The sequence below is a fragment of the Carassius carassius genome, chromosome 1, assembly GCF_963082965.1.
Source record: "Carassius carassius chromosome 1, fCarCar2.1, whole genome shotgun sequence".
NCBI lineage: Eukaryota > Metazoa > Chordata > Actinopteri > Cypriniformes > Cyprinidae > Carassius > Carassius carassius.
Genome location: NC_081755.1, coordinates 41,682,993 through 41,696,927, shown reverse-complemented (window position 1 = coordinate 41,696,927; position 13,935 = coordinate 41,682,993). Strand labels below are relative to the sequence as shown.

Genomic DNA, 13,935 nt, shown 5'->3' with positions numbered 1-13,935 from the left:
ATAAAAAAATCCTATTATAATTAATAACCACCCAGGATACCAGTGCTCTGTGAAAAGTAATTATTTAATGCCAATATTAAAAGGTTGAGGCAATTTTGCACAAAAACAAACATATTGCACAAACTTTCTATTTGCATTTGAAATTTAACTCAAACAAAATACTTAGTCATTAATTAGCTGATTAAATACAACTATTACCTGCAACAATTTTGAGTGATTTCAAACAAATGTTCCACAAAATGTACAGTAAATAAACATAATAAACTCGATACTTTAGTAGTGGCTCGCGCCCATTGCTCGCGCCTCGCGGCCGCGCGCAGTTTGGGGCGCTAGGCGAAGCGCCCATAGCTGACTAGATTTTAGCTCGCTGATTGGCTACAGTTTATGTCAAACATTTATATCTAAAATCAGCAATTGGCTAAACTGCTCCAAAGACCCGCCTTTCTGGGGCGCTTTCTCCAGCGCCCCAGAGCTGATCACGTGTACAGATCTAGACGGGACGTGTAGAAAAACAAACATTTTGAATTTCTATAATATTTTTCAAATATACTAGCTGCATTTACTATCTCAAACTCACAAATATTGATAATTTTATATATGATTTATTTAAGTATTTACATGTATTTGACTGCAGTCTATGGTATATGCTCATGTGGGGGCGGCGCCCTAGCACCCTCTATTGGCCAGCCGCCCCTGCCCGCACATCACTAGGCAGCATATACGAGCACAAGTGATACTGTGGCTGCCGGTCCACAACTGGCAGAAAAAGATGACGCTCACTAAAGCTCACTGGCTGAGTTTTCTCCTCTGAAAGAAAAGGTTGCACAACTGACAGTATAAGTTACAATATCTGAGATATTGCTGCTAAATTTTATTAAAATAAGACTTCAGAAACATTGTTTAATATAATCGCTGTTCATATTTTTATTCAAAGTTCAGAATCAAGATAAATTTATTACTCTTATGTTTCTTATGATAACTGAGATAATGCTGCTAAATTTATTCTTTCTTTACCTTGAATGTCATTGCTCTATTTTATTTTTTATATTTTGATATTTCATATTTTGTTCAAATGTTTAATATATCTGCTCTTCATATGTTCATTTATTAGTGTGTTATATGATTAGAATATTGTCCTGGTTTTAAAATAAAGCACAGCAATGATATTTGAGTGTATTTTCCCTTTTCAGGAAAAGTATCGAAAAATTATCGAAATCGCAATTCTTGACTAGGTATCGGTATCGAAACAATAATTTTGGTATCGTGACAACACTAGCTGGTCTACACAAAAAAATACAGTCTGAAAGTGGGAATAATGCATGTAATGGGACACTAGCTTGACCCTGATGACAAAACTTGTGAATTTACCTTGAACCAGTAATACTGTAGAAAACTGGTATGGGAGGTTGTTTTATTTAGTTTAACTCTTGTCTTTATTAAAAGTCCAGGTAATTCTTACATTCGCACTGTACTTCTATAGAACAATAGATTTTTGTAAAGAAGAGCAAACTATATCTATATACTATATATATGAGGGAACTTTCCCCAACCTTCAGGGGTTTCTGGCCTTGTGATGCTCCTGTATCCTTCTGAAGAATCCCAGCTTTAGAAACGAGTAGCAGAAGTTTTTATTATTTTTACACTGTCTTTGATCTTTTCAGTCTGATTATCTTAATGATTGTGATTTGCATTTCAGTGTGGATTTTATATTTTTTTGATGATAAGTTCTTTCACTGCATGAATCATTCTATTAAAATGCATTTCAAATGATCACAATTGAAGATATGGGGCAAAAAAATTATATATTTACAATATCATGTAGTTAATATTACACAGAGTGCAGTTTTTCCTCAAGTCGTCATGATTAAAAATGTGATTTTGATTTTATACAACAGTTCAATAAACAAGAAGTTAATATTAATAGATTACGTTTGACACCAATACACTAATTCGCTTTGAGCAACATGATGGCATTTCGTTCCTGAATGAATCATCAGTTTAAATGATTTGGTTCAATCGCATTGACTAATCGCTGATTAACAGTGACTTGCTGTCACCTACTAGTTTTAATTAAATATTTAACGGGGTCACATGACGTTGCTAAAAATAACATTATTTTGTGTATTGGTTTTATAATGAAATGTTTATTCGGTGTAAGGTTAAAAAACACATTTTCCACAATGTACATTATTGTTGCTCCTCGATGTCCCGCCTTACTGAAACGATTTTTACAAAGATCATCACTCTGAAAAGTGAGGTGTCCACTTCAGATGCAGCTTCTGTGTTTCCTCTGCATTTTAAAGATGGATTTTGTTGATACTGTTTTTATTAGCTTGGCCCAAATGCAGGAATTTCACTCAAAAGATGGTGCACACTTTTAGAAAAAATGGCTTATAGTAAAAATCCCCACAAACCTTGTGGGAAAAGATTTTCTATCAATGCTGTGAACTGACCACACAGAATTATTTTTTTCAATATCACACACCCCTAATTCTTTATTAAATGTATATAATAATTTATTGATGGTAATTGTTTAAATTAATACCATATGAGCGGGTTAGGGCAATGTCTATAGTACCATATTTGAGTCAAAAGTATTAATTATATTAATTTAATTTGTGCAGGTTTTTAAAAATGTCTTAAATATGAGCTTAAAAATCCTGCAGAAACCCTGTCCAGAGGACATGTCTACTGCTGTGAGCGTGTTCATACCGCTGCGGCTGTATGACAGAAGACCGAGAGGGGTCAGGGTGTCTGTTGGTGCTCTTGTGTGCCAGCGTATGGCTACCGTGTCATCGTAGGGCACATGGCCCCAAACGACAGATGAGAGGGGTCTGTCCCATGTGCCATGGGAGGCTTACGTTTGGAGCAGATGGAGAGAGAGTAGAGCTTTTTTTGTGTGTGTGGGTCCTCTTCTTTTCACTCAATGGTTTACATGAAAGCCTTTCATTGTTCAGTTTTTTTGTCTGTCCTGTACTTCCCTCTTGTCTTTATGGGCTCACTCTCACCTGCTCTATCCTTTGTACTGCTCCCCGATGCAGGCAAACACACACACGCACAGAACAGATTACTTGTCCCTGTTCTCTCCAGCCAGGTCCCTGTTGGCTCGGGCTTCTCAAATGTTCAGATGATTAATGGTCTCAGAATCTGAAGGCGCTCACCGCCGCTGCCTCATCCATTCCTCCCATCCCCCTGCTTCTCCTCTTTCTCCCCCAAACCCATCTATGTTTGAATGCAGGATCTCACACACACACACACAGCGCCACCAAATTCCAGTGAGGGTCGTCCCAGCCTCTCAGAGTTGTGCTTTGTCACTCGGGCAGCTGCTGTATTGTCTCTGGCGGTGTTGGGGAAGGCATGTGCTCTCCGGGTGGAGCGATTGCCGCGGTTTGGCCCGTTCTGGCGCACTGCTGCGGAGCACTTCCCCCAGCCATATATACACGGACTGATGAGACACAGATCTCATATACACACACTTAAAGGAGCAACGGAGTCCAGTGCTGGGGCAGTAAAAGTGAGTGCAGACAGTCAGGCCTGGATAGAGGTTTACCTGGAATGTGAGCTGTTGAGGTCAAAGGTTAGAGTTCCTGTCCCCTCTGGCGAACAGGAAGCACTGTGTGTACAAGTCTTGGTTTACTTATAAGGGCCAAATGTCCTCATGTAAAATATCTTGAAAACTTGACTTTTTAAAATATTTTTCATACAAATGAGCACAACTATTTTCAGCATTGATACCGAATGTTTCTTGAGCAGCAAATCAGCATGTTTAAAATGATTTCTGAAGGATCACGTGACACTGAATACTGGTGTAATTATGCTGAAAATTCAGCTTTGCATCACAGGAATAAATTACATATTCAGGTATATTCAAATAATCAGTTATTGTAAATTGTAAATGTTTCACAATATTACTGTAGTTTTGATCAAGTAAATGCAGTCTTGGTGAGCATAAAAGACTTCATCATACCAAAACAAATCATACCAAGTTCAAAACTTTGCATCATAGTGAATAGTAGTGTTATCCAGGTGAAAAGTGTGAGTTCAGAGCTCTTTAATATGCCAGTTCTCTCCTCAGTGCATGTGATTTCAGATGCTATTCATGTCTGTGGTACAAACAGGGATTCGAATTTGAACCCCTTAACCGTAAGTATGAGTAATGATGTTTGCTTTAGCAAGCACTGGTAATTAGCGCTTAAAGACTTAAGGTGGTTGGAACTGTGGCACAGTGGTTTAATTCATGTAGTATAATGTTGAGCTTAGCTCATGTTGCGATTTGAACCTAGCTTATTACCTTCCCTTTCTGTACTGAACCTATGAATAAAAGCAAACAAATGGCATAGAGGGTAACCGTGTTTTTGTTTCTGTGTCTGAGGAGTGAAGGTTTGGGTTTATAAAGAGGTGGATGAGCTCACACGGGATTTTCCACGTCACATCTGTTAATCTGCTGCTGTGACCTCATCTCTATAGAGATGTGTCACTCTCACATGGCCCAGCACGACGCCCACTTTTATTTTCACTGGCACTCATTACCTGATAATTGCTCGTTAGCTTCTAATGTAAATCCGTCTCCCTTTTGGGTTGGAATGATTGTTTACAAGTGCCCTTTAATGAGACCGAATCAAATCTACATGGACCTTAGCGGAGAAACCGTATTTAATTTGATGCCAGCGAGGCTTTGAGGGATGAACGTGCAGCCTGTTATTGAGGTCTTTAGGCCACAGCAAATTTTTGTTTTGTATTCTGAAGAATAATTTGCATGCATAAATGTTCTAAAGTCCATGTGAGGAATTTCCAAGTTGAAATATGAAATGAAATTAGAAGATAACATTTTTTGCTTTTATCTCCATATTTTTCATATTTCATTAGGCCTATATGATTGTAAATTACCGAAAATGTAAGAAAGCTTAGAGCAAGTTTATTATATTGGGGCATATATATAAATAGACATGTATTTTTCTTTTATTAAAAAAAGCATTGAGTTTTAGGTTTTAGCATTGATTTTACTTTAAATATATATTTTTTAATCTTGGGCATAAGTTCTGAAATAGTGGTTCCTCTGTTGGACAAAAATGGCCATCTTTTTTCAATCCATGCCCTTTTGCCACTTACAGCAGCTAACAAATCATTGCACTTCTGTTCCTCTATCTCTCTCTTCCAACATTTGTCCCTCCTCTGTGTGCTGGCTGTCGGTGTTTGTAACTGGGTGGTCCTAAACTGAAAGTAAAAGAGAGTGAGGTAAAAGTGGCAGAGAAGGCGGGAGGATGTGAGGAAATTAGCCTGAGTCATGATGATGATGATGATGATGAGGTGTGTGTGGACAGATGGTGGGCTAGTGCCATCGGGGGAGGAGACAGTCGATGTAGACGGCAGGTCTTTTAGGGGAATGAGAGGTCGTCCCACTCTGTCACACAAACATTGATGTGTAATTCTGTGCTTAAAGGGATAGTTCACCCATAAATTAAAATTGGCATCATTTACTGAACAGTCCATCTTCGCTTTACTCACTATTATCGACCACCGGTACTGTCTGTGTTCAGAACTGTTCTGCACGCACGGACCAGTGCTTTCTGCGTCATCTATTTTATTTGCGGGGTCATTCTGTGTGCAGCATGTGCATAACAGTCCTCGGAGCAGACTAATCGGTGGTAAATATACGTCCCTCAGACAGAACAGGCAGGCTGTCGATGAGTGACAGAGCAGAATAAGGGGCCGTTCACCTATTGCGCCTAAAACGCGTGGAAAACGCTAGGCGCGCCGCTTTCTCCTTTTTTCCAAAGCGCTCGGGCAGTTTTGCTCCTGAGGCATCTGCCATGACCTGTTCTCTCCATGAAGACGCAGAAATTTCAGGAAAGGATAAATGGATTCGCAGCACTATAAATTGCTTGCAGTTGCTCTGCTACTAAATTTATTTTAAAATAGCAATCCATATACAGCTATGATCAGCTGTTCCATCTAGAGGTCTTCACGGGTCCAAAAATTCGTACCCGAACCCGAAAGAGACCCGTAATGTACTACACCGAACCGACCCGGACCTGTCTAATATTTCATAAGCTGGACCCAGACCCGTGTAGATCCGAGAAATGCCTACCCGGACCCGACCCAGACCCGTATATTATTTGAAATCTGGACCCGAACCCGCCGGGAAGACACAGACCCGACTGTCACATATTCCACCTTAAATTGCTATTACAAGTCAATAAACATGTTGCGAAAAATACTGCTTTTTGTCTTACCTAATTTAAAGAGCCGTAGTCTCTCTTCCTTGTACCTGACTGTCTGTGATGCATTAACGTTACAATCCTCCGACAAAAAAGTTATCCATGTTATTCCTCTCGTTATTCCAAGTCCAAGCTGAATCCACTCATTATTTCAGCTTCAAAAGTCCGCTTGATGTCACAGTGATGGATGACAAATGCTACTGTGCACATGTACATTCTGACTCGAGTTAACTCGCATAATAACTTCGACTGTTTGCCCTTTTGAACTACAATAACGATCGCTCATGCAATGCCATGGCCGCTGACGTTATTTATTTGCTATCATTTCTGTGCTCTCTGCTCTGCATCGAGTCTGAATCTGACCACTAAAACTTTAAGATTAAATGGTTCATTTATAATATTATAAAAATGGGAGAAAATGTAAAACGCGGTTTGGCGGTCGAAGTGTCCCTCACTGATTGCCATAGAAACATGAAATGCGCTCGAGACTGCACATGCGTGCTAGCTGTATCAACCTAAAATATGCTTTAACGCAATTTGAGCTTCATAGAAAACATTCATGTGACAGTTCACCTCAGATTGTGTTGCTGATTTGAAATATATTAAATATGAGTGTGTCAAGTCTGCAAGCATTAATACCGTGCGTGCACTTGTATCAACTCTGAGTCTGCGAGCTCTGCTTTTAAAAGCAGAGAGAGAGAGAGAGAGCGAGCGATCACTTTTTTGGCTCACTCTTTTCTTTTCCTAATTTTATAAGTTGCAAGTTACAAAAAACACAAGCAGTCTTTGATCACGGCCGGGTGTTCTCCGAGTCTGATGACTACGATCGCACGGGTATTACACACAATGTTAAACAGACCCGGGACCCGAGGTAATAGATTCGGACCCGACCCGGACCCGGCTGATGATTTAAAATATAGACCCGAACCCGTACGGGTCCCGGGTCGACGGGTCTCTGGTGCACTGTGAAGACCTCTAGTTCCATCATCTTGGTTGAGCTTTCAGCGTTGTAACGGGAAAGGATGAAGCTGATTGGTTAATTCTTGTCACATGACCTGCGGTGCGCTTGTGGCATTCTGAAAAGTTGATGTTTTTAACTCGATGTGGTGCGGACGCGCCTGGAATAAAACGACCACGTCGCGCATGAGACTACGTCGCAGGATATTCTTCTCGGGGATGTAAATTTTTTAAAAAGCCATTGGTTTTGTTCATATTTTTAAAATAATTGTAATATAATATATAATGTATAAAATAAAGTTTTCTTTCTTTTGCGACACTTTTCCTACTGTTGACAAGATGTTAAACAAATTTTGTATTTTGACAAGACCAATAAAAATAACAAATAGGCTAAAATTTTCGTACAACCTACTTATCGTACAACTTTTTTTTTCTCTGTAACACTTTTTCCTTTTGTGTTGACAGCAAAATGTAAAACTAATTTGATTCTGGACAAGGTGACTATAATAACAATTACAAAATTGTTGCTGCTTCACCGCAGTAAGAAAAAAAATCCCATACGGTCATAGCCCTATGCAAAATAATTTGTTAAATTCTAAACATTTAGTGAAACAACATTATTTAATGGGGAGAAAAAAACTGTCTCCTCTGACCGATACCTGATCTGGCAGAAAATGCCAGTTTCTGAGCCGATACCGATACGGAGTATCAGTTTGATGCATCCCTAATTAGAGCGCGAGCTGGAGGTGGGTAATGTTTGTCTACTGTCAGCTCACTTTCTGATTGGGAATAATTTAGTTCCACGTGACAATCTACAGAGTGTGCGTGTTCATCCCCACACAACAGGATTTTCTGATCATAAATATTCAACATGTTGACCTTCTTCCGAGCAGATTCGATCACTCTCAACACACCACAGGAAAATCTGATAAGATCATCTGTAGAACCATCAAGATAATCGTAAAAATGAGTGCCATCTAATATTTGAGATCAATCGCATCCAAAATAAGTTTGTTTACATTGTGTGTGTGTACTGGTGTATATTTATATCTGTGTATATATAACTACACACACACACATGTATACAATTTAATAATTATTTACATATAAAAACTATACATTATGTATGTATATTTGTTGAATAAATTTGTATATATACATATAAATATACACAGTACACTATTTATTTTGGATGTGGTTAATCGTGGTTAACCGATTTGACAGCATAGTAAAAATTTAATTGCTAATTGTTAGTCCATAGTGCACTAATGTTATTCGATTTTGTTTTTTAAATGTATAAAAAATGTTTAATGTATTAAATCCTGTAAATGTGAATATTTACATGACAAGATTAATAAATGATGTAGAAGTGTTGTTAATTTGTGATTCTTAATTGTAGTTTACTAATGTTAACAAACGAAACCTTATTTTAAATTGTTGCTGACAAAAGCTTTGTGTGATAAACCGGTTGTAAAAAAGTTGTAGCTCTCTGAAAGTGTTTTCAAATATAATTTTCACACTTCCAAGATTAGACTTCAGTGACCTCAACAGCGAGTGCAAATGAGAGCTGTGGAGGGGGGAAAAGATTTTAAGTGAGCAATGACTTCTGTATGGCTACTGGCGACTTGTATTATAATACATGAGTCATGTGGACTACTTTTACGGTGCTTTTCCATGTTCCACGGAAGAAGTCATCATTTAGATCTGAGGAAGGACGGATGTTTGGAAAAGCATGAGGGTGAGTGATGACACAGTTTGCATTTTGGGTGAACTAACCCTGTAATAAGCCATGCTGGCTGAAACCACCCTGCTTCAGACTCAACACGAAGAGACCTGATGTAAAACAAATGCTCATAATTTCCACACCAAACTTTAGCCTGTGTGTATCAAAGTTTGTGAGTTGTGCGACGTTACCTTGGTGAACACATGGAAAAAATTCTCCCACAGATAACGCTACTGAAATCAACACCCTCTCACACTAAGCAAAGGGTGTCCAAGGAGTTTTGCGTCAGTCTCTCATGTGTTTTATGCAGGTGTATCCCTGTTTTGTCCTCTAATTCACCCGTGTGTCCACTCACTCATTCACTGTTTCCATCTACTCCTCTTCCTTTGTAAACCTTCCCGTCCAAAGAGAGTCTCAAGCATCAATGTGGTTTGGCACGGAGGGCAGCCCCACTATGGCTTGTTTTTTTTTTTTTTTTTTGTGCCAGTGCGGTCTAGACGTGTGAATGTGTGCAGCATGTGGAGAGACAGCAGATAAGGAGGCCCTCTGTGTAGTGGGGGAGGCACACAGGAGATTGCTCTGAAAAGAATGAGTGGGGGAAGGTGAAACGGAGGGAGGAAGGGGGTGGGGAGCTGAAGGTGTGTGTGTGTGTGTGTGTGTGTGTGTGTGTGTGTGTGTGTGTTGAGAAGAGCCATGCAGGAAGAGAGCGAGAGGGAGAGAGAGCAGGAGGGTGGAGAGTGCTCAAGCTGTTGATGGGGAAAGAGAAGGGAGGGGTTAGAGAACGAGCAAGCGCCGGAGAGGCGAGGGAGGGGTGTGTGGGTAGAGCCTCTTCTCAATGAGGAAGCGCCAGAGCCATTTTCACTGTTGAGTAAGAGCACGCTGCTCTCTACGAACGAGCGAGAGAAAGAAAGTGGGCCTTTTGGGTTTTTCCGGAGCAGTCTTCGCTCATTCTTCCTCTCTCCTACTTTCTGGCACCCCGCTGGAAGAGGTTTGCGCGAACGAGGCCTCGGGTGGACACACAATGGGGCGAAGTGCCTGTGGCAACTGGGCCGTTGTGCTTTCGACGGGGGGAAGGGGTAGAGAGCCGACCGGCGCACAGAGCTAACAGATCCAGCCGGTCTCAAGCCTCTGCGCCTCTCTCTGTCGCGAGCAAGACTCCAATAAGAGACTTCTCAGGAACCACGAAACCTTCCTCTCAGGACTATGGTGGACTAACTATGGATTAACATGTATTTGGCTCAGTGGATTTTAGGAAACGTACGTCAGAACTGGAGATTCGAGAGCGAGAAGTCGCTGTGTTTTGGGAAAGAGTGACGAACTTTTCTTGCCTTTTTAGTTCCCTTTCTGTTTTGCTTTTGCGCCGAGAGGAACTCATAAATGGATTACAAAATGCATTCCAAGTCCAATGATTTGCTGGATTTTCAGACACTGGATGCCCTTTTGGAAAAAATTGCCCATTGCTCCGTCCCTGTTAAAAGGTAAAACTGATAAGCTTTTCTGTCAAGTTGCTTTTCTCGAACATTACACAGCGAATCACCAGTGTCGTTTGCTTGTGTTGTGTCTCTTTTTGTTGCTTGCTAGCTTGTAGTTTGATCTCGATTGAACTTAGTAGATAATCAGGTTTAGTGTGCGAGTCTGTTGTTTTGATTTACTAGAATGAATTTACATTTTCACTTCGTCAGGTCAGAAATATTTTTCCTTCTCTGAGAGCCTTCCCCAGATTTGCCCCAAATACTATTTTTTAAAGGGTGGCATTGTTGGTAAGAAAGCTAAAAGCCCCGAATAGGCAGCCTCCCGTTGGGAGAGAGGGGGTGTGTGAGCAAGCAGAGGGAGGGGGTGGGTTTTCCAAGGAAAAGGGAGGTGGTGTATTTGTTGTGGCAGAAGGAGAGGGTTCAGCCGGCTATGATTTAGCAGCTTCAGTAAATGGTAATGTCAGACTTGCTGCAAATACGCAAATGTAAATGATGTGACCTTACTTTCAGACTTTACTGAACACTGAAAGATATCTGGAAAATAGGGTCTCTTTTTCTCTTAGGAAGTTTGTCCTTGTTTGTTTGCTCTCTTCTGTGCTGTTCTTAGAATAGACTTCCTTCTGTCCTTTGCTTGTTCAACCAGACAAAGTCTTTCAGGTGTACCTAGAAATGCAGTTCAACCCAACGACTCGCTTTATAGTCTTTAAATGAACCATCTAGCATTAGTTTACTGTACTAATGTTGCATTTCAGTGATTGACAAAGACTATACGCTAGGGTTGGGTATGGTTTGAATTTGATCAATTCCGACTGATTTCGGTTAGATTCTCCGTTTCGATTCCAATGGAATTAAAAAAAAGATATCAAGCACATTTATTCTGGGTCTCTTTTTGCAAAACATTTAGATGCAGCTGAATTCCATGAACCAAAATCAGCAGGCTACATAAAAACAGGACTTTTTTTTAAAGAGCTGTTTGTGTGCAAAATAGAGCTGCATGATATTTGGGGGGGTGGGGTTAGAGAGATTGTGGTTCTCTCACGATTCAGAAGATAAAACGGACAACTAAACAAAATCACATGTAGTTTATTCTGAAATATTCAACCTCTATGCATAACTAACAGTCTTGAGGCTTGTGAATGTGTGTCACATGCAAGCTGGACATTCCCACCCTGGAGCTGGAGTCGTGCGAGGCATGCGGAACAGTTGCAGTCGGAAAAAAGTTCTCCAGTCACATTGCGCACATGCTTACCGTGTGCCAGTGCGCTCCTGGCTCCATTCTCAAATAGACGTTTGTTAGACCCCGTTCTGAGTCATTTTAGGTCACTGATCAAAGCGCTAGAACAAACAACACGCCATGGCAAATGTTCAAATCACCTCTGTTTTGTTTGACGGAGGTTCCTGTGGAGTCCCGCTAAGTACAGATTAGTCCCCTCCACTTCAGGAGCCGTTTGTAAGACACAAAGACAACTGTGAAGTTAGATGGTTTTACTCCTTTCTGCTGGCAGCTGAAGGGACCGTGAAGCCTGAGATGTAGAGAAAAACAGCTCCCAGGAGGAGCGCTGGCGAGACTGGACTGTGAAAGAGGAGAGGAGAGATGGATGAGGGAGGTGGGACTCTTGGCCTGAGCAACCGACTCTGTACAGTTTCATTTTATTATTTATGCATATGCTTTCAAGCAAATAAACCTGCTGTCCCGGTCCTGTACTTAGACCTCGACTGGGAGCCTTGAGCTTTCTGTCCTGAGAAACTCCCAGTAAGCATAAATGATTGTTTACTTTCGTTAGGGATGCAGACATTTTGTTTGCTGTCGGTTTTTACACCCTCCCTTTCGTGTGTCACAGTTAGGTTTGGCCTGCCTGTAGAACCAGATTTCCTGGTGTGTGTGTGTGCGCGTGTGCTCATGTTCGTAGTAACCAGAGCCGCTTCCTCCCTCGCACACATTCCATTGTGGTACATAGTGATCTGTGTCCAGTTCAGAGGCCAGCTTTTATTCCACTGGGCATTTGGGGCAGGAAGTTTAGTGCCCTGGGTCAGGAAGGTTCATAAAGTTCACATTCTTATTAGTACAGCAGCCAACCTGTTTTCTGTGCTATTTAAAGTCTTTAAAACACCGTAACGCCTGTTGCACTTGTTCAATTATTAAAGTTGGGCTGAAACATGAGCTTTATTTAGTCATTTTTCTCAAGAATAGTAAATAACTTTGAGCAGAGCCTAGAGCATTGAGGAGTTTTACAACCCAGTGTGCCCTCACTAATTGACCGTTTTAACGTCACTGCTAAGTTGTCCAAAGGTAAAGCCCTGGAAGGTTATATTGGTGCATTTATTGCTTCTATTAGTTGGTGTGGGTTTTAACCGGGCCTGTACTGGAAATATTTTCTTTAAGTATAATTAAAACAAAACCAGACTTCGAATTCGCCTCATTCGCGCATCTAGTTACAGGAGATTCTGAGTTATGAAAAGGACAATTGCAAGCTGACAGGGATACCCCCACCTTGCGCAGCTGTACCTGAGTGTCCCTGGGACATCAGTGCGGTCGGAGCGCGTCTTCTCAACAGCTGGACATATAGTGAATAAAAAACGCTCTGCTCTGGACCCCGAAAATGTTGATCGACTTGTTTTCCTGTCCAATAAATTTGTAATGGCCATAGCCTTTCATTATGCCTGCCTAGTGCCGCCTAGCCTAAGTGTCGGTTACGTTCAATAAAAAAAAATACACATGGCCTGTTCTCAAGTCCATTTAAAGTTAAATTTTTTTGAACAGTTGTTTGAAATTGATTGAATCATTATTTAAAATAATCTTGGAGATTTTTGAATTGCTTAAATCATAAATGCAGCCGGGTTGAAGCCTGCAGTGATGTTTTTCTTTTGTTATGGCAGCCGTCCTCTCTGCATATATATTTTTTCGAGAATATTGCACTCCTGTTGCTGTTTGTTATTCTGCACGAAACTTCATGCCAATAAATAAGAAATATTGCTGACTTGTGCGTTTCCAGCGCTCTTTACATTCGTCCGTTATTTGACGTTGAAAAAGGAAACGTCTTTTTTTTAGACATGGAAAATCGATTTTACAATCGATTCAATGAACACTTATGTTTTAAAAAATCGAAAATGATTTTTTCACAAAAGTGACAGCCCTAATTCTGAAGTTGCAAAAAATGTAGGAACACCTAAAACCACCCATACACAGTCACTCTGGGTGGCCTTATAAATGTGTTAAGATAGCTTTGAAAATGTAATTTCTTCATAGGGTAAGAAAAGGTGCATTGTAGCTTAAGCTGTTAGGTTACACTTATATACAGCTGGCTAAAGATTACAGGGGATGGTTGATATATCGCAAATGTAATTATTGCGATATGCATATCGCGATGGCGTGCGATATCTGAATCCTTTTAATAAAAGGCTGCGTAAATCAGAATGTTGCAAAAGGTCAGTGTCTTAGTTCGACACGTATAGCAGAGGAATGCTTGATGTTAAAAAGTTAAGTCCAGTAAGTTGCAGAAAACGACTCTGCTGTCTCGTCTTGTTGTCTGACTCACACCTGAAGTGCGCGCACAAGCTGCATCTT

At 40.5% G+C, this 13,935-nt stretch overlaps 1 protein-coding gene across 6 annotated transcripts in view; it reads left to right on the top strand.

Moving 5' to 3' along the window:
* brd4 (bromodomain containing 4) overlaps positions 1-13,935 on the top strand; it is a 54,284-nt gene that overhangs the window by 1,679 nt on the left and 38,670 nt on the right. For 3 of the 6 annotated variants that reach the window (XM_059559415.1, XM_059559431.1, XM_059559409.1), the window contains exon 1: positions 9,725-10,376. The exons of 1 other annotated variant lie outside the window; for it this stretch is intronic. In XM_059559415.1, coding sequence (XP_059415398.1) covers positions 10,276-10,376 — 101 coding nt within the window. In that variant the 5' untranslated portion in view covers positions 9,725-10,275. Of the gene's footprint in view, positions 1-9,723; positions 10,377-13,935 lie in introns of those variants that run through there. 2 more of the 6 variants (XM_059559421.1, XM_059559402.1) reach the window with 1 other exon arrangement.